The sequence below is a fragment of the Pipistrellus kuhlii genome, unplaced genomic scaffold (assembly GCF_014108245.1).
Source record: "Pipistrellus kuhlii isolate mPipKuh1 unplaced genomic scaffold, mPipKuh1.p scaffold_m20_p_15, whole genome shotgun sequence".
Lineage (NCBI taxonomy): Eukaryota > Metazoa > Chordata > Mammalia > Chiroptera > Vespertilionidae > Pipistrellus > Pipistrellus kuhlii.
In genome coordinates, this window is record NW_023425460.1 from 10,988,915 (window position 1) to 11,012,176 (window position 23,262).

The 23,262-nt window shown below is 41.4% G+C and overlaps 1 protein-coding gene across 5 annotated transcripts; it reads left to right on the forward strand.

Annotated features, from left to right (window-relative positions):
• The first annotated feature begins 6,749 nt into the window (after window positions 1–6,749).
• On the forward strand, window positions 6,750–22,905 carry SAR1A (secretion associated Ras related GTPase 1A). 5 transcript variants are annotated; one of them, XM_036438256.2, is made up of 8 exons: window positions 6,825–6,859; window positions 6,890–6,919; window positions 11,427–11,500; window positions 11,641–11,760; window positions 12,631–12,696; window positions 15,287–15,390; window positions 18,980–19,111; window positions 20,493–22,905. In XM_036438256.2, the coding sequence occupies exons 3-8, from the start codon at window positions 11,443–11,445 to the stop codon at window positions 20,607–20,609; spliced, it is 597 nt and encodes a 198-aa protein (XP_036294149.1). In that variant the 5' UTR covers window positions 6,825–6,859; window positions 6,890–6,919; window positions 11,427–11,442; the 3' UTR covers window positions 20,610–22,905. The 5 variants fall into 5 exon arrangements, with proteins under 5 accessions (XP_045437724.1, XP_045437722.1, XP_036294149.1 ...); XM_036438257.1 differs by having other exon boundaries at window positions 6,844–6,864; window positions 6,895–6,919; XM_045581766.1 differs by having other exon boundaries at window positions 6,752–6,919.
• Window positions 22,906–23,262: the final 357 nt, after the last annotated feature.

A 23,262-nucleotide genomic window follows, 5' to 3' on the forward strand; every position in this document is an offset into this window, starting at 1 on the left:
ACCTTTGTAACCTGCTATTTCAGCTTAAAGTAAACTTTTCTCCTTTTATAAAAGCATTTAACACTATATAAAATGACTCAATTAATTACATAATGAAGATATATAATAGTTCACTAACTAATCATCTATCATTTGCCTTTCGGTTTATTTCTAATTTCTTCCGATTTTAAATTATTGCTGTAATGAATTAACATTTTCATCAAATTTTAGAAAATGTCTGATTTTTTTCCTAAGGATACATTCCTAGAAGGGCAACTATGAGTATGCAGATTTCCAGAGATTTTGAATAAGTGCCCAACTGCCCTCCAGAAAGAGCTTATGTTTGCCTTCTTGCCCACTGCTTAGGAAAGTGCCTCAAATCTCAGATTTCTTAATGTAATAAAAAAATCTCTCTTCATTTATTAAATGTGCTTTCTCTTTCTTCCTAGTAATGTCTAAATAATCCTCAAAAGAATGTTCAAACCTTGTGTTTCTCAAACTTCAGAGGGCTGCCCTAGCTGGTTTGGCTCACTGGACAGAGCGTTGGCTTGGGGACTGAAGGGTCCCAGGTTCAATTCTAGTCAAGGGCATGTACCTTGGTTGCGGACACATCCCCAGTGGGGGGTGTGCAGGAGGCAGCTGATCGATGCTTCTCTCTCATCGATGTTTCTAACTCTCTACTCTTCTTCCTCTCTGTAAAAATTTAATAAAAATATTTTTTTTAAAAAACACAAAATTTCAGAGGGCTTGTTAAAACCAACTGCTAGTCCCACCCTCAGAGATCCTGCTTTCTTAGGTCTGCAGTGGAACCTGAAAATGTGTTTCTTTTTTAAAAATATATTTTTATTGATTTCAGAGAGGAAGGAAGAAGGAGAGAGAGAGAAAAACATCAATGATGAGAGAGAATCATTGATTGGTTGCCTCCTGCATGCCCCCTACTGGGGATCCTATATACTCTATAACCCATTTCTATATTATTAATAGCTTGCATTACTACAGTACATTTATTACAATTGAAGAATCAATATTGAAACATTATTAATAAATCCCTCATTTTAATTAGATTTCCTTTTATTTTTGTTTCTGGATCCCACTAGGGATCCCATATTGCATTTAGCTGTCCTATCTCTTTAGGTTCCTCTTGGCTGTGACAATTTTTCAGACATTTCTTGGTTTTCATGACAGTTTTGAGGAGTACTGGTCAGGTATTTTGTAGAATATTTCTCACTTGGGACTTGTCTGATGTTTTTCTCACGATTAGACTGGGGTGATGTGTTCAGGGGAGGAAGATCCTAGAGGGAAACAGCCATTGTCATCATATCTTACACAGGGCACATGCTATCAACGCGATGTGTCACTGTGGATGCTAAACTCTCACCTGGCTGAGGTCCTTTGGCCATCGCATCTTTGCTACAGACAGTTTTACCCATGTAACTAACTGGCCGTGAGGCAATTTTGCTGTAAAAACGATAAAATAAATGGCTGACAGCAGCTTTGTTTCTTGTTTGTTTGATTTCATTTTTCCACCGACTCATCAACTGCCCTCCGCCGCCTTAATCTATTTAATTAAGCCAGGTTTCAGTTAGGCTTCATTTCTCCATTGCTGGACCAACCGCCTCCAACACATTAAGGTATGTAAGCTAGTTGTCAGTTAGCTTTCATTCTCCATTGACGAACTTCTCAGTTACTCTCAGGTTCATATGACAAGTAAATTCAGCTAGTCCTCACACTGGCCTCACAGTGACACGCAGACGTGCTGATAGTCTTCAAACAGTGAGCAGTTCTTCCAGAAGATGACTTGCCCCAGGAGTTGTCTTCTTTTGAAACGCACTGCCTTGGGAGTAGAGAGGCTGAGGGCCCTCTTTGAGAACGCAGAGCTGAATTCACACTTCCCAGAGAATGAAGACACTGTTGTAGTGTAACCCTCATCTTGCAAAGGTCGCCTCAAAAAAGTTTATTATGGCGTCATTTATTAAAGGCCGGCGGCATACGAGGGAGCAAAAGTGCTTCAGGCCTCACAGCCCCGACAGCTTGTCGCTCTGCCTTATATTGGCAGCATATCACAAAGGTATCGATTACGTCTTTGCGTCTGGAATGAGGAACCTGTTTCACGATTTTACAGAAGTGAAACTGAGCAAGTTAGTTATCCAAAGTATCTACGAATCACTGAATCGACAGAAGCACATTACCTGGGAGCACCGGGACAATTTAGAATAATTGTGCTGTCCAGATTCTGGGACCACTGAGTCAACAGGAATGCACTATCTGTAGCTACTAAGGCAATTTAGGATAATTTGTGCTCTTATTCTGGGACCACTGAGTCAACTGAAACTCAGTTATCTGTCTTAGTTCCCAGAAAAAATGTGCTTCAGTAACCAGTGAGATCACAATCGATGTGATATTCAAACCATCATTGGGATAGCATACAGATGCTCAGAAAATCAAAATAACTTTCTATTGTTTTAGCAAACAAATAAGTATAGAACCCAAACAGCAGTTTCTACCTGAGATGATTGCTACCATACTTCAATACGTGCTTGGGTACAATCCATAAAATAAAATCAGCTATTTGTGTAGTATTGCCCTGAATCTATTATACATATATTTTTAATGAATTAAAATATTTTGTGCTTTATAACAAAGTCTTAAATTTTGCAATATCCTTTTTTAATGCCTCTTTTTATTTCTTTGATTTTTATTTTCCTTAGGGCAAAATTGCCTTATAGGCAATTAGTTATGCAGTGAAAATGTGACAAAAATGCTGGCAGCAGAGATGTGTATGACAAAGATGTGTACAGCAAAGATTCTGGACACTCCAGTAAAACATTATTTGTGTGTGTGTGTGTGTGTGTGTGTGTGTGTGTGTGTGCGCGCGCGCACGCGCGCGCGCGCGAGCGCGTTTCTGGAAGAGGTTAGCCTTTGATTCAGTTGATGGAGTAAAGAGATCAGCCTTCACCAAAGTGGGATGGCTTCATCCAATCCACGGAGGCCCTAAATGGAACAAAAACACAAAAGCTCTTTGAGCTGAGACATTAACCTTTCCTGCCCTTGGACATCAGAACTCCTGGTTCTCAGGCTTTCTGACCCCAGGACTTACCCCAGCAGCAAACCCCACCCTCACCCCCACCCCACCCCGCTCCACCCCACCCCGCCCCACCCCACCCCACCCAGTTCTCAGGATTTCAGACTTGGTCTAAATCATACCACAGACTTTCCTGGTTCTCCAGTTTGCAGACAGCAGACCATGGGACCTTTCAGCCTCCTAACCATGTGAGCCATTTCCTTTAATCAATTTCCTCTTAGATCCATCCATTTAGATTCTATTGGTTCTGTTCCTTTGCAGAACCCTAACACAGTTGCTTTTCAGTCTCCATTTTAATTTCTGAGTGCATATCTAGCCAATGTTGAGTATATGTAGGGAACAGAATAGAGTGGAGAGGAGAATTACATAAAACTCCTCTGCTCAGCTCCTCTGTTGGCTCTCCAGAGCATTCCCAATGAAAGATGAAGTCCTCACAGTGGCCTAAGGCTCTAAGCTTTGCTCCCCATTTAGAGACAATTCTCCACAATCTCTTCCATTTCTGCTCTTCTTGGAGCAGAAGTGCTGGCTGCCTTTATTTGGACTATCTTTTCAAGGATTTTATATATTTTAGGAATAGCCTTGAAAGACAGACAGACTGTCTGGGGCATGGGGACAGGTTTACTGTCCAGTGTAATAATGTCTCCTTCTGGGTCCAAGGCCAGGCAGCTTTGCTTGCAGTCCATTAGGAAAGACTTGAGTTCCCTAAACTCTGAGGGTTAGCATCACTGGGGTGTGCTCTGACACCCCCAGGGCACTTGGGTGGGCAGGGAGGCAAGTGGAAAAGACACAAACATGAAGCTCATGCTACTTGCTGTGCTTGAGGTAATACAATCCTTTGTCTCTGCCCTAGGAGTTGGGTGTCGCTGTCAGCATCCACCAAAGCATACTAGACTAGGTCGTTAGCTTGCAAGTGAGGTAAAACCTCAGAACATTCCCAATTCTTAACTGCCTACCCCCTCACCTCTCTCACCTCATCTGCTATGCCTTCCCTTGTCATCTGTCTAGCTACACACTGGTCTCCCAGCTGTTCCTGGAACCTGTCAAGCACACTCCTGCCTCAGGGCCTTTGCACATGGCTCTGCTGTCAGCCTGAAACCAGATGTCCTTCAGGTCTTATCTAAATGACACCTTCCTTGACTACTTTATTTAACATAGCCTTGTCACCAGTAAACAGGTGGACTTTTGCCAACCTGATGAATGAAAATGATATCTCAGTTTATTTACCTTTTATTATTTTCTACATATATAAACAAGGTGTTTCACATACAACTGTAAACCTACTTTTGCCCCACTGTGTAATCTGGAATCTCTACTATATTTCTATTATTAGTTTATGCGTTTAAGAGCCATTTATAGTTCCTTTACAGTGAATTGTCTGGTGCTAATCTTTGCCCATTTTCTAACAATAGTCTTTTTCATATTAATTTTTCACTTGCCTTGGATGTGATTACATATATATTTTCTTAGCTTGTTATCTGTTAGTTTATGGTGACATCATTGTTGTTTTAATATAAAAATTTCCTATATTTCTGTAGTTATATTTGTCAATCTTTTATGACTTCTGGATTTTCAATCCGAACCAGAAAGGTCTTTCCATTCCACAAATATAAGGCACTCATCCATGTTTTCTTCTATTTTTCTAGTACTTTTATGGTGTCCATTAAAAATATACAAATCTTTTAATCACTTGGAACTTACTCAGTGTAGTACGGGATTTGTAAATTCACCTTTTAGGTTTTTTGACTACCCAATTGTCCCAACCCTTTTATTGTTTTTAAATACATAATTGAAACATTTATTGAAAACACTAGAGGCCTGGTACATGAATTCATGCATGGGCAGGTTCCCTCTGGGCAGCCTGAAAGAGATCAGGCCTCAGCTCATGCCCCCAAGCCTCGCAGCCCCGCAGCCCTGCCTGGCACCCTGCCTTGCCTGGCACTGCCCCCTTACCTGCTCCACCATCCCACTGCTGGTTGCCATCTGCAGGGCAATTGGATCCCTGATCGCACCCACCTTGGCTGGTGCTGGCATGGTTCTGCTCTCATCAGGGCCCATTAGGATCCATCAGAGCCAACAGCACCTCCACTGCCGCCTACTGACAGCACCATGTTGCTGAAGCCCATCATGTTCCATGCCGCCCCCTGTTGGTGAGCACATGTCATAGGGAGTGGTTGAACTCCCTGTTGAATGACCGCCTGAGGGGAAAATTTGCATATTAAGCTTTTATTATATAGGATATTCTAGAAACACTGCCAACATGGACAATGCCTCTTTCACCCATCTTAGAGGTGGGGACACTGTAGCCTGGGGCACTTGTCAACTAGCCCCAGGCTGCCCAGCTGGTGTTTGCTGTTCTGAGAATTTGCCAGTGTGCTCCTTCCTCCCCAGCCGCCCAATCATCCTTATGGTCTGGGAACCTCCCACTTCTTGCAGCCAGACTTCTATCAGGGTCAGTAATCTAATGCACTGGCCAGCACTGGGGCAGCCCTGTTTCAGGATGCGCACAGTGGGGTTCTAAGCCCTAAGGATGGTTCCCCTGGTTTAGCCAAAGCTGGTGAGAATTCTCAGAGCATGGACTGATCCCTTTCTGTGTCTGTGTCAAACTCAAAGTGGAAGACCCAAGGACAAAAGGAGAGAAGGTGGTGAGCTTGCCATCCACCCCCATCTGAGTATTGCCACTTTCATTTCATTTCTGTATGTATTTGGGTCTATTTCTCTACTTTGGCTTTTTGTGCACTAGCACCAAACTGTTTTAATTACTGAGGACCTATATTCTGCTTAACTATCTGATACTGCTAGTTCCTCCCTTCTCGGTCTTCTTTTTCAGGGCTTGTTTCCTGACTTGTGTCATTTTTCCATTTGAATTTTAGGCACAAACAGGGTGGTTTAAACACACACACTCAGACATAACGTATTGATTCTATTAGCACTTATATATGAATTCTGTTAACTTTATAATTTTACTTAGATAATTTAGATCTTTGGGATATTGAGTTTCCCTATCCAAAAATATCCATCTTCTCATCCGACTCAGTTTTCATATTTGTAAAATGGGAGTAATAATACCCATCTCATGGAGTTAAATGAGAAAATTCATATGAAGGACAAGATAAATCGAGTCAACGTGTTGCTCTGCCGTTCCTAGCGTATGAACTTGGGAGCTTCGTCCCTTCATTTGTAAACTGGAGGTAACGACGGCGTCTCCTTCGTTGGGCTGGACGAGGGTCGAATGAGATGAGGCATTCCAAGGACTCGGTGCACACGGCCTGGAACATAACTTCTCCAGAAACAGTAGCTGTTCGTCTAAAAGACAGGCGATCACAGGGCCAAGAGACTTAAAACAAAACCTTGCAGGGATCCATCCATCTTGGGTCGCGGGCTCTCAGGCCGGTTCTTTCCGAGAATCTCCCTAACCGCCACCCCTCGCGCCTGGGAAGGGAGTCGGCATTCGAGCCGCGCTGCCCAGCGCCTGGGTGCCCTGCCAGGCGCCAGGGGACCGCCCCCACCCTCCGGGCCACCGCGCTGCCACGTCTCGCGCATCCTGCCCTCCTCACGGGAGGGGGCGTGGTCAGGCCTGGCCCGTCCCCGAGCGCGTGTCGTCACGCCGGAGGCCCGCCCCTCCGCGGCCGGACGCGCCAGTAGGGCGCCCCCGCGGCTGAAGAGCTCCTCGACGCTAGAAGGGGCGGGGCAATCACGCGCCCGGAAGTCCCGGGGGAGGGGTGTGACGTACATCCGGCGAGTAGCTGGCGGTCCCGAGTGCTGCCTGGCTGTGTGCTCAGAGGAGGGTCGAAGCCGCCCGCCGCCGCCGCCGCTGCCGCCGCCGCCGCCGCCGCCGCCGCCGGAGGAGCCTGCTGGGCCGTAAGTGTGGCGGCTACCTCGAGGGAGGGAGCCGGGGGCGGACAGGTCGGGGCGGACGACTGGAGGGTCGGGGCGGAGGCCGGCGCCGGCGGGGAAGGGGGGGGAAGTGACACGCAGGCGGTTCTGTGAGGCCGTGGGACTGGTTCTGGGCGGGGATGGGCCGCCTCGGCCCGGTCCGCTCGGTGCCGTGCCTACCTTTTGGGGTACCAGGCCGATCTGCATTCCGCTCGGGGGTCTTGCAGCTGCCGGATGGGATAACAGTTTTCCTGTGTGTACTGTGCGCTCTGGTTTACGAAACGGCTTCATATATCCCCGTCTGTGTAGAGCCTTGCATTACAGCCCTGGGCGGGCGAGAGACCTTGATGATGATCCTTGTTTTACAGACGCGGGGACTGAGGCTCGCCGGGGCGCCGCGAACTGGCCCAGGCCCCAGAGGTAGCAGGTGTGAGCGTTGGAACCTGTTCTGCCTCCCAGTCCCGGCTCTTCCTCCATCTCCCCCTCCTTCCTGCTCCCCCCCCCCCCCCCACACACACACCAGCTCTGTTATCATCTGATGTCCTTAGGTCTGTCTCCCTCTTCTATCACCCCTCTGTCTTCATTTCATGGCAGAATTTCTTCGTTTTGTTTGGTATAGATGAATGTTTAGTTCAGGATTCTAGCTGAGCTGCCAGGAGTACTCTATCTAGTGAGCATCCATACCAAATTGCCTGTTAGTATTCTCTCTTGCTCTTGTCTTTTCTCCTGACTTGACCTATCCGCTTAGGTTGTGACGGGGGCGGTGGTGGTGGTGGTGGGGGTCTTATGGAGCTTTGCAATGGGTCTGGCCTTTGACACATACACCTGCAGCTAAGCAGGTTTCTTAGCTACCCCAGATCAGTCTGGGATGGTGTTTCAGAGTTGCTCAGAGTATGCGCAGAAGTAATGAGTATGTATAGGAAGTGAGGGATGCATAGACTCTTGATTGGCTAATGGTCAGTCTAGTGCTTTTCCTTGTTATTTATTTGGTCAGTCAGTCTTGAAATTTGTAAATTTTATTTTTAAATTTTAATTGTAAATGAAATTTGCAAATTTTAGTTTTGGGTATGTTGGCAGTGCTTTTGTTGATAGTTCAGAGTCCTTAAATTGTAGAGTACTCTAGTTTGCAATAAAATACCAAATTGCCTGATAGTATTCATAGGGTGGTAAAGGGGATCATGGATAGGTCAGTGCTGGTTAACATACCATTCAGAAGGTGTGATGCATTCTATGGAAGAAAGCTTTAGAAGATTATCAAGAGTGTAATTGGTGGGTTGAGGAAGTTTGTTGTTTTTTAAAAGCATTTTGTGACTTCAATTTGAATTTTTTTTGTGATATTAACAGGAAGAGCGGTGACTTTGGTATTAAAAGAGGAAGGTTTAAGTTCTGGCGCTGTTACTTTTTCAGCTGAACAGTCTTTGTTAAACCAGCTAACCTTGGAGTGTCAGTATCCTCAGAATGTTACGTGAGGCCAAGGATTCCTGCCCAGTAGGATTGGTGTGAAGAGAGATTTGTGCAGGCATTGCATAAACTATATAAAAGCAAAGCTCACTAAGGGATTCAGACCCTAAGATCTCAAGAATGGAGGTGCCGTGAAGTTAGAGTAGTAATGCAACACAGTGCTTTGTGCCCAATAGGGTTTTTTTCTTCTTTTAACATCACCCGAAGGGTTTCTGCACTCTCCATAGATCATTCTGACGGGAAGAATTATAGGACTTTCAAAGCAGGTTATGTCAAGGAAAAATAAATTGGAAAATCAAAGTAGTTCATTTAAAATGAAAAATTCCTTCAAAAGGGGTTTTCCCTTGTCACTTTCTGAGAATTCATTTCGTTGGGAGTTCTAAAATGAGTGGTAAAACTTGACAAAGGGTCTGTAAAGTCTGACTGTAAACCAGTGAGGTACAAATGGGTATGTGCTGGGTTTTAACGGAGTGATCAGAGTGGGAAGCACCTCCGAAGGCGACCCGCACTTCTCCAAGCGGCAGACGGAAAATAGGGGAGGATGACTGTTGGTGGGGCTGAGAGGCGGGGCACAGGGTCCTTTTACCTACTCCAGTGGAAAGTTCAGCACAGGATCTTTGTAAGTGTGTTAAGTCATTGGACTTCTTAAAGTGCAGGACAAATTTCCAGACAAAGCTGTTACTTAACAAGCTAAATTTGTTCTTTCTGCCAAAATATATATTGATGTTACTCAAAGGGAAAAAAACCTTACTATCTTTTCATATTTAGTTTTTGCCTTCAGTCTCCATCCTGACTCAAACTCCCACCCTTCTTTTGGCCATTTTATGTTCAGAGCCATAGAAAATAAGCATTAGCAGTCCCTACAGTTTATAGGTGAGGCCACGGCTTCATTTTAAAATAACAAACACAAAAGCCAGTAATTGTATGAAGAGAAAATTAACACACATCTCAATTTTTTAATTTTTTAATCTAGCATTCTTTGAATGAAGAATATAGATAGGGTTTGATTTTTTTTAATTGTGCTTTTTTATAAATATTTTTTAATTGATTTCAGAGTGGAAGGGAGAGGGAGACAGAAATATCAATGATGAAAGAGAATCATTGATCAGCTGTGTCCTACACGCCCCCTGCTAGGGATGGAATCTACAGGCTGACCCTCTATCCACCGAACCAAACCGGCTAGGGCTATAGATAGGTTTTTATGAGTAACCCTTTTACAAGTTAGTAGTAATAGTAATGCAACCAATCTTTTGTTATTTTTTTTTAAAATAAAACTTAATAAAGCAGTTGGTCACAGCTGTATAAAGCCCTGTGTTCACATGCTTTTGATGATGGACAGGAGTGAAAATGGGGAGTCTTTCTCTTTATCAAATCTGGGATATTGAGGCAAAAGTTCGTTGTGATCAGGAAATGCTAACGAGGTGAGAAACCTTAACACCTACCATGGGCTCTAGGGCCTCTAAACTTCACTCAGAGATCCTTTTGCTTATTACCAATGTATGCAGACCTTGTAGCTTTGTCAAGGCCTATGAGAAACAGTCTAAAAAGTGATGTTAGTATTAGTACTGACTAAGGCATGTACTTGCTGGGTACCTACTATTGTACAATGTCCTCTTGAGTATTCTCATTTTAAGAAAATCCATACTTGTACTCTTCTTATTGCTACCTGGCTCTCCAAAATAGTGGTATCTCTTGTAAGTTGAGACATTTGTAAGAGGGGCTAAACTACTATTTAAGAAGAGATAGCAAAAAGAAAATGAAAGCAAGATAACAAACCCCAAACAAACATATGAGAGACAGCATTGATAAATGCAGCAAGGCAAATTGTGACTATGCTGTGTGTGTGTGTGTGTGTGTGTGTGTATGTGTGTGTTTTAAGACATTAAAAAACTTTTATTTGTTGATTTGAGAGAGTTGCTCCATTTATTTATGCATTCATTGGTTGCTCCTTTCTGTGTCCTGACAGAGGATCAAACCTGCAGCCTTGGCATATTGGGATGATGCTACCTGGCCAGGGCCGCGAACTATGTTTTTCAGAGCAGTTTACAAGGATGGGTTAATATGCTTTTCATTCTGGTTAATTGTCCCTTTTTCCTTCATTTTCTACTTAATGAATTGATGTGAAATTTTGATGCAGATAATTGATGGGACTGATTTTCTACAGGTTTGTTAACTGGTAGACAGCAATGGTGTATCTAGGGAATAGGAATGAGCAGCTTCCTGAGGAATAACATTCAAAGAGGAAAATATATTGTAGGTTGAAAACTGTTAGGAAATCAGGAGTTTGTGCAGATCTGAAGACCCAGAGCAAGTATGTCAAACTCAAAGGCTAACACGGGCCAAATAACAAGGTTAAGTTTACGTGGGCCGACAAAAAACAAAAGCTTCAATTTTCATAGAAACGTAGGTTTATTTCGATAGAGACATGCTGAAAACAAAGGGCTGAAGTAAATGAGTAAACATTAAAAAATAATAGAACATTTTAATAAAAATTAATTTCTTTTCTTGAACATTAATTTACCAGACACTGAATAACTGCACAGATTAATAAGTGTAATGCAAATAAGCCTATTTTTCTTGTTCTCCGAAAGCAAAATATTTCCTGTTGTGAACACCAAACAGGTCAGTACAAGACTAATGACGAGGCAATCGGCTGCTAAAATATTCACTGCTGGTCTTAGTGAAGAGAAATGGTGCGCCTGGAAATAAATGCAATACGGTTATAGTAGTCAGTCATTTATTAGGGAATGTATTAATAATTATGTATAATAGGATATTATAAAAATTAAGTTATGAAATTTTTATTAAAACGTTTCTTACATATATATGGTTATATTGGCTGGGCCACAAAAATATTCATTGTGGACTGTGAGTTTGACATGCTTGACCCAGAGACTTACCTCCAGGTGTAAAATCCTTTGTTTCTCTTGGGACTGTAAACATGCATCAGGGCCTGGGAATAAGAGTTAACTTCTCCGGAACTATATGGCATTAGGAAAGCTAATGTTTGCTGTTCTCATATTTTACACAGGTAGTAAGCATTAATAATGTCTTTCATCTTTGAGTGGATCTACAATGGCTTCAGCAGTGTGCTCCAGTTCCTAGGTAAAGCCAATATCCTTGAAATATATCATAGATTTCAAACTTTCTGCATTTCCTCCAGCAATTTAAATATAAGTAGCCTTTGATATATAGAGAACAAAATGTTAAAGTTTTTTTTTTTTTTTTTTTTTTTTCTCTTTTAGGACTCTACAAGAAATCTGGGAAACTTGTATTCTTGGGTTTGGACAATGCAGGCAAAACCACTCTTCTACATATGCTCAAAGATGACAGATTGGGCCAGCATGTTCCAACATTACATCCGAGTAGGTTTGAAAATACCAGCTGATCTTTTGATATTTAAAGGTCAATATCAGGGTTGGAGGATGAATCCCCAATTGAAGTAGTTCTCTTTCTTTTTTAAAGATGTGTTTTTATTGATTTTAGAGAGGTAGAGAGGAAAGGAGAAGGATAAAGAGATAGAAACATCGATGAGAGAGAATCATTGATCTGCCTTCTGCACACTCCCTACTGGGCATGTGATTGAGAATCGAGCTGGGAACCTCTTGATTCCCGGGTTGACACTCAACCACTTAGCTATACTGGCTGGGCAGTGTAGTTCTTTTCTTTTTTAATATATTTTTTTATTGATTTCAGAGAGGAAGGGAGAGAAAGAGAGAGAGAGAGAGAGAGAGAGAGAGAGATATCAATAATGAGAGAGAATCACTGATTGGCCGCCTCCTGCACGCCCTCTACCCAGGCATGTGCCCTTGACCACGGTGGAACCTGGGACCCTTCAATCTGCAGGCCGACACTCTATCCACTGAGCCAAACTAGCTAGGACTAGTTATTTTCTTAACTGAGTTCCCAAAAGACAGCTCACTTGAAAAAAAATTCTCTATAGGACACACTCAGGTCACATACTTAAAAACTGAACTTCTGGAACTTGGTCACTCTCTATTCCCACTATTCCTATAACAGGGCACATCTCTCATGTCTACTTCTAAGAATCAGCAGACACATTGGAGAAAAAGAAACTTGGCTTTTAAAACTAACAAGAATGTTTTTACACTTGTATTCTTTTCTTTACAAGGTGAAAGCTTTACTAAATTTTGGCTTTGTATTGGCTTATAATACTCAGAGCTGGGCCTTGTGTGGATGGAGAAGTTGATTTCTTCTTTTTGATAATTTTTCAGCATCAGAAGAGCTGACAATTGCTGGAATGACTTTTACAACTTTTGATCTCGGTGGGCATGAGCAAGGTAAGAAAAGATTCACCGAAGAGATGGTATTGACTTATGGTTCATTTTGTACCCTTCTTTGTTTAAAAGCACTTTGTCATTTTTACCTTTTAAATTGCTTGCATTTAGGATTGAAATCTTACTACTGTAATGAAGTTGGTTTATCCCCTTATTCTTTTTAATTAATTTCCAAATTGTGAAAAGTTTCAAAAATAATAGAGAACTCCACTGCTTTATACCTTTTATCCAGATTTATTAGTCTCTCTCTCTCTCTATATATATAATACATATTAATACTTACTTTAACCATTTATGAGTCCATCATGCTCTTTTTGTTGTTGTTAATCTTCACATGAGGTTATTTTTCTATTGGTTTTTAGAGAGAGTGGAAGGAAGGGAGTGGGAGGAGAGAGAAACATTGATTGGTTGCCTCTTGCATGGACCTTGACCAGGGCCAGGGACCAAGCCTGCAACCGAGGTATGTGCCCTTGACAGGAATCGAACCCAGGACCCCTCAGTTATGTGCCTGATGCTCTATTCTGGCTAGGGCCATCATGGTCTTATATTCCTTAGTATTTAATGTATATTTCCTAAGAACAAGAATACTTCCTTATCTGATCTTAATAGTTATCAAATCCAGGAAGTTTTGTTTTTATCTACTCTATTGTGTGTATTCCTTTTTTTTTTTTTGGGGGGGGGGAGGAGATATCAATTGTCCATATCTCATTTATAGCATTTTTTTCTTTGAAACATAATCCAGTACAGTATTAGCCTGTCTGTTTGGTTCCCAGATTCCTATCAGGTGTCTTATATGTGTTTTAGAGATATACAGAATGGGCCATGTTTATCTGGTAAAAGATGTGGGAATAAATATCCTGGGAAGGTGGGAGAAAGAGCCTATTGAGAAGTTTTCTTTTGGAGCATTATGTTAGACTCTAGTATGGCTTTTTAAAGGTCTAGTTAAAAAAGAGCATCTTGGGCCCTGGCCAGGGGGCTTAGTGGTTAGAGTGTTGGCCCACACACTGAAGGGTCATGGGTGGGTGGCAGGTTTGATCCTTGGTCCCTGTGGGGGGGTGTGTGGGAGGCAACCATTTGATGTTTCTCTTTCTCTTTTTCTCTTTCTCTTTCTGCCCTCTCTCTCTTTCACACTCTAATTAAAGAGCAATGAAAAAAATATCCTCAGGTGAGGATTAACCAAACAGATAAATAAATAGAGTACTGATAACTTTAATTGTTCAGCTAAAAAATGTTAGCCAAAAGGCTGGGAAGCAGTCCAAATAATTTTATAGTCAGATTTCATTAGCATATAATTATATGTATTTTATTTATTTGCAGATTTCATTAGCATATAATTATATATTTTATTTATTTAATACTTATATGCTTCCAAGGCATATATGTAGCATGGATACAATAATATAAAATAGCAGTGTGTGTGTTTTGATGGAGTATTATAGATTATCTTGATTTGTTTGTTTAGGTTTTTTTGTTTTGTTAATCCTTACCTGAGGATTTCTTTTTCCCATTGATTTTTAGAGAGAGGGAGGGAGGGAGAGAAGGAGAGAGGGAGAAAGAGAGAGAGAAAAAAGAGAGAAAGAGAAACATCTGTGTGAGAGAGAAACATGGGTTACCTCCTGCATATGCCCAGTCCCATGCTGGAATTGGGCAAATAACATGCCCTTGACTGGGAATCAAACTCAGACCAATGTGCAGACCAATGCTCTAACACTGAGCACCGGCCAGGCCCCCCCCCCCCCCCCCCCCAATGAGCTTGCATTACTTTCATTTGGGTTCAAAAGGGTTTATGGTGTATTTCCTGCTTTTTAAAAATATTTGTAACTGCTTACAAATTTATATTCTGTATAAATTATAATAGTTATAAGCTGAACTGAAGTCATCTGGAGAATATGGAACAGTAGGTGTTTTTAAACACCTGAGGTGGGAATTGTGTATTATTTGATGTGATAATTTAAGTATTGCTTCACAAGCCATTACCATTTCATATCATAAGCAAATAAAAAAGGTTATAAGCACACTGGGCTGAAGGGGGAGACCGAGGTGATTGGCCTGGAAACTTGGACCACCTGTCAGCCCAGTGTCCCTGAGGGCTGAGCGGGTGAGTGTGTCACTACACTTACACATCAGTTAGGAGCTAACTTGGGACTGAAGTTATATGGACAAGTAGTTGGCATCATGATATTTTAACTCAGAGGCTGCAAGCTAAAATGGCTCCAGAGGCAAGGAAGGTGATTTAAGTGAGTGAAATGAACTGGGTGTAAGACAGTAAGGCATAGTGGGAACTTTGACAAACCCAGCAGCCCAGACTATCCAGAGGGGCATTGGATGGGTGGGCATGGGGTTGCCAGATGTTGCAGTCTTGGAGAAAGTTATGCAAAAACTCTTAGTTTTTGAATTTTAAAATCATTTAGTTCATGGACCATCAGTTTATACCTTCTGTTCTGACTTTTAACAATGGCTAGAGTTGGAAAATCATACGGAGTTTAATGCTCCTGAAACCCGGCCAAGATTTGACCATTTCATAGATCATTAGATTATTCATTTTCAAAAATGGATATTTTTTACTGATGCAACTATGAACTTTTCTTTTTAGCACGCCGGGTTTGGAAAAATTATCTCCCAGCAATTAATGGGATTGTCTTTCTGGTGGATTGTGCAGATCATCCTCGCCTCATGGAATCCAAAGTTGAACTTAATGTATGTTGATATATTTTCTCTTGTGGTCTGTATTCTAAGGAATACAGCTTAGTGGTGCCTATGCTTAAATGTCCCAGTTAACATTTGGTAAAGGTCCTACTTTCGGAAGAAAGTGTTTTAAAATCTACAACATTGCTTTTCAATGTCCTAAGGATACTTAGCTTGCACTTGAGTAAATTAATTTTGTTTATATCTAGCATAGGCTAACTCTATGTCCAGTTTGCTCAGGACACTCCCCAGTGTATGCCTGTTGTCTCATCATAATTAATGCCATCCCTTTCACATACTATATATAGTCACTCTTTATGAAGTATCGGCATAGTGATACCTTAAGGGATTAGCATTCGTCCTTTACATTTTGAGTCGGCCTTCTCAGGTTGTGCCTACCCACCTTTGCACTGAATGATTTGCCAGACTGTAATAGTCTTCTCAGTCTTCAGGTTTGGTAACGTGCAGGGTCTGGTACTGTTAAGAACTTGCTTCAAGTTTTCTCCTTTCTCAGTATTGCATTTTCTTGGCTTGACAATTTCTGTAATGTTGCCTTTGTTATTTTACTGCTTTGCCCTTTGCCTATTCTTTCTTTTTTATTTATAACTATCCCTTTGCATTCTTGTTCCTGGCAATTTGAACATGTCTCAAGTTAATTTGTAAGTACATTTCTCAAATCTATACTCTTGTGTCATGTAAAACCACCTACAGGGCAGTCCTTCCCTTACTTAACTCCTTGACACAAGCCATTCTCTTTGTAAACTCCTCTTTACATTCTTGGTTTTCCCCCCAGAGTCTAGACTTACTTCTAGGCTGGTCCAGCCTACTCCCATTCCTTCATTTGCCACAGTGACTCCCAAATGTATTTCTTTGGACTACCTCTCTTGAGCTCCAACCTCATACATAATGCTGCCCATTAGACAACTCATCCTACCAATTCTGTTCTGAAATGGAAACTTGATCTTCCTCCCCATCTATCTGGACATGTAGTCCAGGACCCTGTGAATTACTGGAGATTTCATCACTACGCTGCTATCCACTGTAATAATGCAAGAAGGAACTTTCTCAAGACTTATCATTGCCTTACTTAATATCCATTAATAGATCTTTGTCATCTTCAGAACAAAATCTACAAATCTGCATAGCTCATAAACTCAAGAGCATGCTTCTGTTTATTTCACTAACTACTTTTCTGTTGCTTACCTTGAACTATATATCAAACAGTTTGCCCTTTCTCAAGTATACAGTTGTGGCTATCCTGCCTGGCTTTCTCACCTGACCCCCTACCTCCTTTTGCTGGCAAACTTGAAAATGTCCTTGAAAAGAATTCAGAGTTCAGGCATGACCACTTCTAGGAATCCTTCTTTTCCCTCTCAGATTGTTAGACTCTCCACCTCATCAATATCTGTTGTTTTTCCTAGGTTTTTTTTATTGGTCTTTCCCACCAGACTGTGAACTTAAATGGTAGAGATCTTGTCTTCCTTCTTTGCGAAACCCCTGCACCTAGCAAAACATAGGACACATAGGCACTTTGTTAGCATGAATGAATGACTTCCTTACTCTGATTTTATCATTTCCTGGAACTTAAATGGTCAAAGCATGTTTCTATTTATCCATTCAACTCTAGTCTTTCTTAGCTTTTCCTTTCAGTAAGAACTAGATTCCCAGTGTAATATTGTGATTTATAAAAAATATATATTTGGTAATTCAGAAATATATTTTGATAATCTGAATGACCAAATATATTTCTCATATATATATATATATATATATATATATATATATATATATATATTTGATTTTTATCCATAGTTCCGGCATACAGTTCTTGGAATTTTCTAAGTGAGGGGAGCCACATAGATACCTTTGGTTATGTTAATGAGGTAGCTTTTAGACCTCACCTAGGGATGAAGCTGGTTGCCAGGAGAACCAACCAGTCTGAGGTGGGAACTTTCAGCCCCAGCTCCTGACCCCTGGGGAAGAGAGAGGGGCTGGTGGATGAATCAGTTGCTAGCGGCCAAGGATTTAATCAATCATGACTATGTAATAAGCCTCTATAGAAACCCAGAGAACTTCTGGGTTGGTGAACACCGGAGATTTGTGGGGAGAGGTACACCTGGCGAGGACGTGGACACTCCATGCCCTTTCCCCGTACCTTGCCCTGTGCATCTCTTTTATCTGGCCTTTTGTAGTAAACCAACAATCCAGCAAGTAAAGCGGTTCTCTGAGTTCTGTGAGTCATTCTAACACATTAAACCCAAAAAGGGAGAGGGGTATGGGAACCTCTGATTTATATCCAGTGGTCAGAAGTACTAGCACTAACCTGGACTTGTTACTGGTGTCTGAAGAGGAGTGGGAGTCTTGTAGGACTGAACCCTTAGCTTGTGCAATCTGATGCTTATCTCCAGGTAGATGATGTAGAATTGAGTTGAATTGTAGGACACCAAGCTGGTGTATGAGAATTGTGTGTTAATGCTAAGAAATGATGTCCCCTCACATTGCACTAGGTACAGCTCACCCATTCTTGAAATCTCTGCCAGCTTTGACTCCTCTTTTGTCTTTTATCATTCAAACTTCAGTCTCTACTCCAAATTCCTGCAGCACTGTTCATTATATGCTGCCACCTTAGGCTCGATCATTATCTCTTACTTGAGCCCTACGGGTAGATAATTGGGAATTCATTGCACTAAAAGTATATAGATTCTCTCTGTATTTGGGGTCTTTATGGTCCGCTGCAGTTAGCCTCTCAGTCTAGCACCATAATGTTGGTTATCCCTTGCCATCCCATTTACTCTGTTACTGCATGTCAACATAAATGTGTTAATCCAGCCAGTTGATACTCCATAAAGCTTCCTGAATTCTTCCCCTATTGTAAAGCCATTGGTTATATTCTTCTTCCTCTTTTTCACCTGTTCTAGTCCTGTCCCTCCTTCACTGAGCCAAACCAGCTAGGGTTCCTGTCCCTCCTTCAGAGCCTAGCTAGGTTCTACATCCTTGCTAAGACTTCCCTCAAGTCCACGTCAGCATTGTATTTCCTTGATTGCCTTTCAGAACTTATATTCTGTCCCCATTCGTCCTGATACTTAATCATGCACTCGCTTTGTTGACAGATGTGTGAACATAGAGTGAGGATTTCTTGAGGCCAGGGGGATGTGTCTTACCCTCCCTTTCATGTCCGTCAGTACATTTTGCACACATTGGGCACTCATTGTATACCTGGGGAGGTCCTGTAGTCATTTTTGAGCCTCAATAGTCAGAGCATTCATGCTTCTCAAACTGCTCAGTGGACAGCCCAAGGATGGTCTGTGTAAGCTACGGTTGGGGTGGTTCTACTCTTTGTAAAAAGACAGCCTTAAGTTGCCATTGTTTTGAAGCCATTGGGGGATTTCTGCCTAATATCAAAGTATTTTTAGGGGCTTTTTGCCTAATATTAAGAGTGTTGTATATAATGTCCAGAATAAACTTAGAGTTAATCACTCAAGTGTAAAAATGATTAGATTTTTACTTTACATTTGCTGCCTTTTAGACAAATGAAAGTCAAAGTGATTTTCATTATCTGGTAGCTTTTCTGGATCCTCACTCTTTTTTATCTTTTCTTCAGGCTTTAATGACTGATGAAACAATATCCAATGTGCCAATCCTTATCTTGGGTAACAAAATTGACAGAGCAGATGCAATTAGTGAAGAAAAACTTCGTGAGATATTTGGGCTTTATGGACAGACCACAGGGAAGGTAAGAGAAAAATCTTCAGAGGACATACAAAGGGAATTCACAGCTTTGCTATCTAGAATTTACTTGTTTTTCTAAAGTTTAACTGGGTTTAGGATTTGTTGCATTACAGGTAATTCATAGACTGTGAAAGCTGGAACATAATCTTCTTTTAACTGTTTTCTAATGTGATACATGAGAATGAGGTAAATGGTACAAATGGCAAACTTAATATTTTAAGATTTTTTTTTTTTACTGTCTTTTAAATTTAATTCTTAGAAATCTCATTTAAAAAACATTTTTGAAGCTAGAAGTAATTTTTTTTTTTTTTTTACTGGAGATTTCAGGTTATGAAGAAGAGTGTTCATTTATATATATATCATTTCCTTTTTAAAAAAATATATTTTATTGATTTTTTTACAGAAAGAAAAAGAGAGGGGTAGAGAGTTAGAAACATTGATGAGAGAGAATCATTGATCAGCTGCCTCTTGCACACCCCCTACTGGGGATGTGCCTGCAACCAAGGTACATGCCCTTGACTGGAATCGAACCTGGGACCCTTCAGTCCGAAGGCTGACACTCTATCCATTGAGCCAAACCGGTTTTGGCTATATATCATTTTCTAAGCATTGAATTCAAAGCACTGGATTCTTGGACTGTTATCCCCATTCTGAAGATGAAACTCTGACAGTGATTTGTTTAGGTTTACACAGCAAGTCAGTAATAAAAAGCAGGAGTAGGACCCAAGTCTTCTAGATCAATAGATCATGTTGTCTCCAGTTTATAGAAGAAAAGTATGCTTGAGAGAGAAAATTTAAATCAACTATAATTAAGCAGGAATGCTAGCCTTCTCAGCTCAGGATTTTGGCATATTTAATCTATAATAATTCTTTTACTTTTTTAGATAGTTCTTTAGTCTTGCCCCTGGGCTACCTATTCCAGAAATGCTTTCTCTAGTCTGTTTAATTTCCCCTTCTTGCATGAGTATTACACACATGAATTCTTCATTTCTTCAGTGTAACCTGTTGTTAGTGTATCTTTCTGAATGTTTGCATCAATGAGAATATTCTAAAAAGTCCAGGCTTTTGTTCCAGAGAGCATGCTGGCTCTGTGGGTCCCAGTGGCCTTTTTCTTGGTTAGCTGCCATAGCTGGCAGTGAATGTTGGTGTGTTCAAAGCAATTGCACTTCATAGGGAGAGGCTGGGAGTGGGACTGTGCTGCTTACTCTATCCTGAAAGTATGAAGCCCTGGGGAAGTCATTTGTATGGCCTGGACCACACTTTTTAAATTAATCCCTCCTGAGATTTGCTTTTGAGGAACAGGGAAAGTGATTTTTGTGATCACCCTTTCCAACTTTCCCACCAGGAAGGTGCTAACAGGCCTTTCTTGACTTTGCCTCCCTTAGGGAAATGTGACCCTGAAGGAGCTGAACGCCCGCCCCATGGAAGTGTTCATGTGCAGTGTGCTCAAGAGGCAAGGCTACGGCGAGGGCTTCCGCTGGCTCTCCCAGTACATTGACTGATGTTTGGACAGTGAAAATAAAAGAGTTTTACTTCTCTGGACTGATCCTATTCACAGCTTCCTCATGAACTTTTCTAATAGACAAGGAAAGCTCTCCACAACCATGCCTGGCGTTGAGAAGCCAAGAGTCTGTCAGCTCTCTCTTCTCCCAGTGGTGACATGTGCTCTTCACACTGTCGGGAGGTCACGCTGCCCCATGTGCTGGTGCAGTCAGCATCCCAGGACTTGGAAGCTGGCAGGATTTGCCGGGAAAAGCTGTGCGCCATCCTGGGGCACCTGAACAGAAAAACACGTCTCACCACTGAGGTTGATTTCAAAAGAAAGCAATTCTATTTTTTAAAGAAAGTGTTGTTTATGTAATTGGTTTCCCTTCTAACTTTTTGAGTTTACAATTTACTTGGTCCAGAGTTTTCTATTCCTTTTTTTTTTTTTAATCTAGTGAATGGCATATAGATACTTCATAAAATTATTCAGAGGTACATGCTGATGGCCAGAGCTCAGTCAAGTGTGAACTCACTGCTGTTGAGTTAGCAGTTGGTGGGAGAAGCTCCCCTGCCTAACTGCCTGGAGTAGGCGGCATCACCTTAGGCACAGAGAACCGGAAAGGGGCAGGCCTGGCCTCGCAGTTGCTGTAGGTTCCCACTGTGGCCAGCTGGGGCTGTTCCTCACGGAGTGCACAGCTCAGTGTTCACTGCAGGCGAGGTCATCATTCAGTGGGTCATTGCTAGTATCATTACCTGTAAAGTTACAGATGTCAGCCAGTCTCTGCTTTGAATTGTGGTTTCATTTCTCTTTGTAGCACTTTTCTTTTCAGTTATAGAAAAATGACTTTTGCCTCAGAATAGAGTTGAGACCATCTCCTATGTTGTCTTGTACTGCAAGTGTGTCAATTACTTTTGCACAGATTTTAGGGGGATTTTTCCAAATAGAGTCACACAAGGACACAGGTAACAGCTTAAGGGCTCTTAAATCTGTGATTTGAGAACTTAAAAATCTGGTAATGTAGCATGTGGTTGAACCTGGGAGGGATTTACTTGGTGGACTATAAATTTTCTACTTGCAGCATTTGGTCTCTTTGGACTTTTCATGAGCTTTTTTTTTTTTTTTTCTCTTTAAATCAGTTATCAATTGTTTTGGTTAACAATTTAAAGGTTAACATCTTTTCCAGAATTTTGTTTTTATGGCATTGCCTTTCTCCATTCCAGAAATAAGCTGGGGGAACTCTTAATTCAAGAACTTCGAGTAGGGCTTTCCCTTCTGAGCCAGCATCACTTATTGTCAGCAAGCACTCATACAGAAGCCGCCACATCCCCAGCAGAGTGATGAGGGTGGTGTTGATAGCTTTCCATTTTCTTAATGCCATGGGTGAAATGGGATTTTCTTGATCCTCACCAATTTTCTACCCTTGCATTAAAAGACAGGATGGGAGGTGGTCTTAAGGTGGGAAAATATCTTCATTTTTCCTTTAATGAAAAATTAGAGGTAGTTTCCTCCAAATTGAAAAATGGTGATGATGATGCCGATACGCAGATGATTGAATTCAGTGGATTCTTGCTTATAATAAGAAGGTAGGGAAAGTGTGGATAACATTTTTGGGGTAAGAGAGTATTGTTCTTTAGTTGGATTTCTCATTGTTAACAATATCTTCAGTACTGTTAGGATAGCATACTTTTTCACTGCCAGGTACCAAATGCGGAGGCTCAGTGGAGTATGAGTCTGGAATGAACATGGACTATTTATGAGCAAGCATAGCTGGATTAAGACAGTTGCTGGTTTGGGAAAGGGTTAAAGCCTTAAGTGAACAAATTTAGCTAATGGTGAATTAACTTGCATACTTTTAATTTACTTTGGCTAAAGGTAATCTATCCTTCTCCATCCAGAGATAAGAGAGTCTGATCACTTCAGTGTTAGTTTTCCTGTTTTTCTCTTTCCCCCTCTTTCCCCGTACTCACTTTGTGGCAAGCTAGAAAACGATGGATTCTGCGCAGGGCAGCTCTTGGTGAAAGTGGCTTATGTTCGCCACTGGAGAAAGAGGGGTTGGAAAGCCAAGTGGCACCCATCTGTCTGTTGCCCCACGTACAACACAGTTCCTGTAGAAACAGCAGAAAGAAGCAGCTGTGAGGAGCTTGGCTCTGACAGTGAGGATCTGAGCTTTGGGCAGGAACTCCCATGCATTGAGACTTTTCACTCTGTTTTATCAGAGCGCATAGAGGTCCTATTTCAGGAAAAGTAAAGCAGTCATTTACAGAAGAAAGTCAGTCTGTATCCTAAGCATTTTAATAAAAAGTTAAAACAAACTTGGTGTCTTGCCTTTTTTTTTTTTGCAATGATTTTGAGTTTGAACATATCACAAGATTTGTGCTGGGGGAGGCAAAAGTTCTTTCCTACTTGTGGGAAGAAATATATACAATGGATGTGAGACTTAAATTTTGCTACCATGGGAGAAAAAAAGGCTAAGCCAATTTACGCATTCCGCTAGAAATAATGAATTTAGTACTGTTTGAGAGCCCTAGAACATGCAGTGGTCCCAGGATTGGTGGTAATCTCTGAGAGAGAATAGGGAAGACTTGAACAAAATATTGTATTAATATGCTAGTAAGGACTGCATTCATCTTTAGCTGTGTTTCATCATTTCTCTATAAAATTGGAGAGAT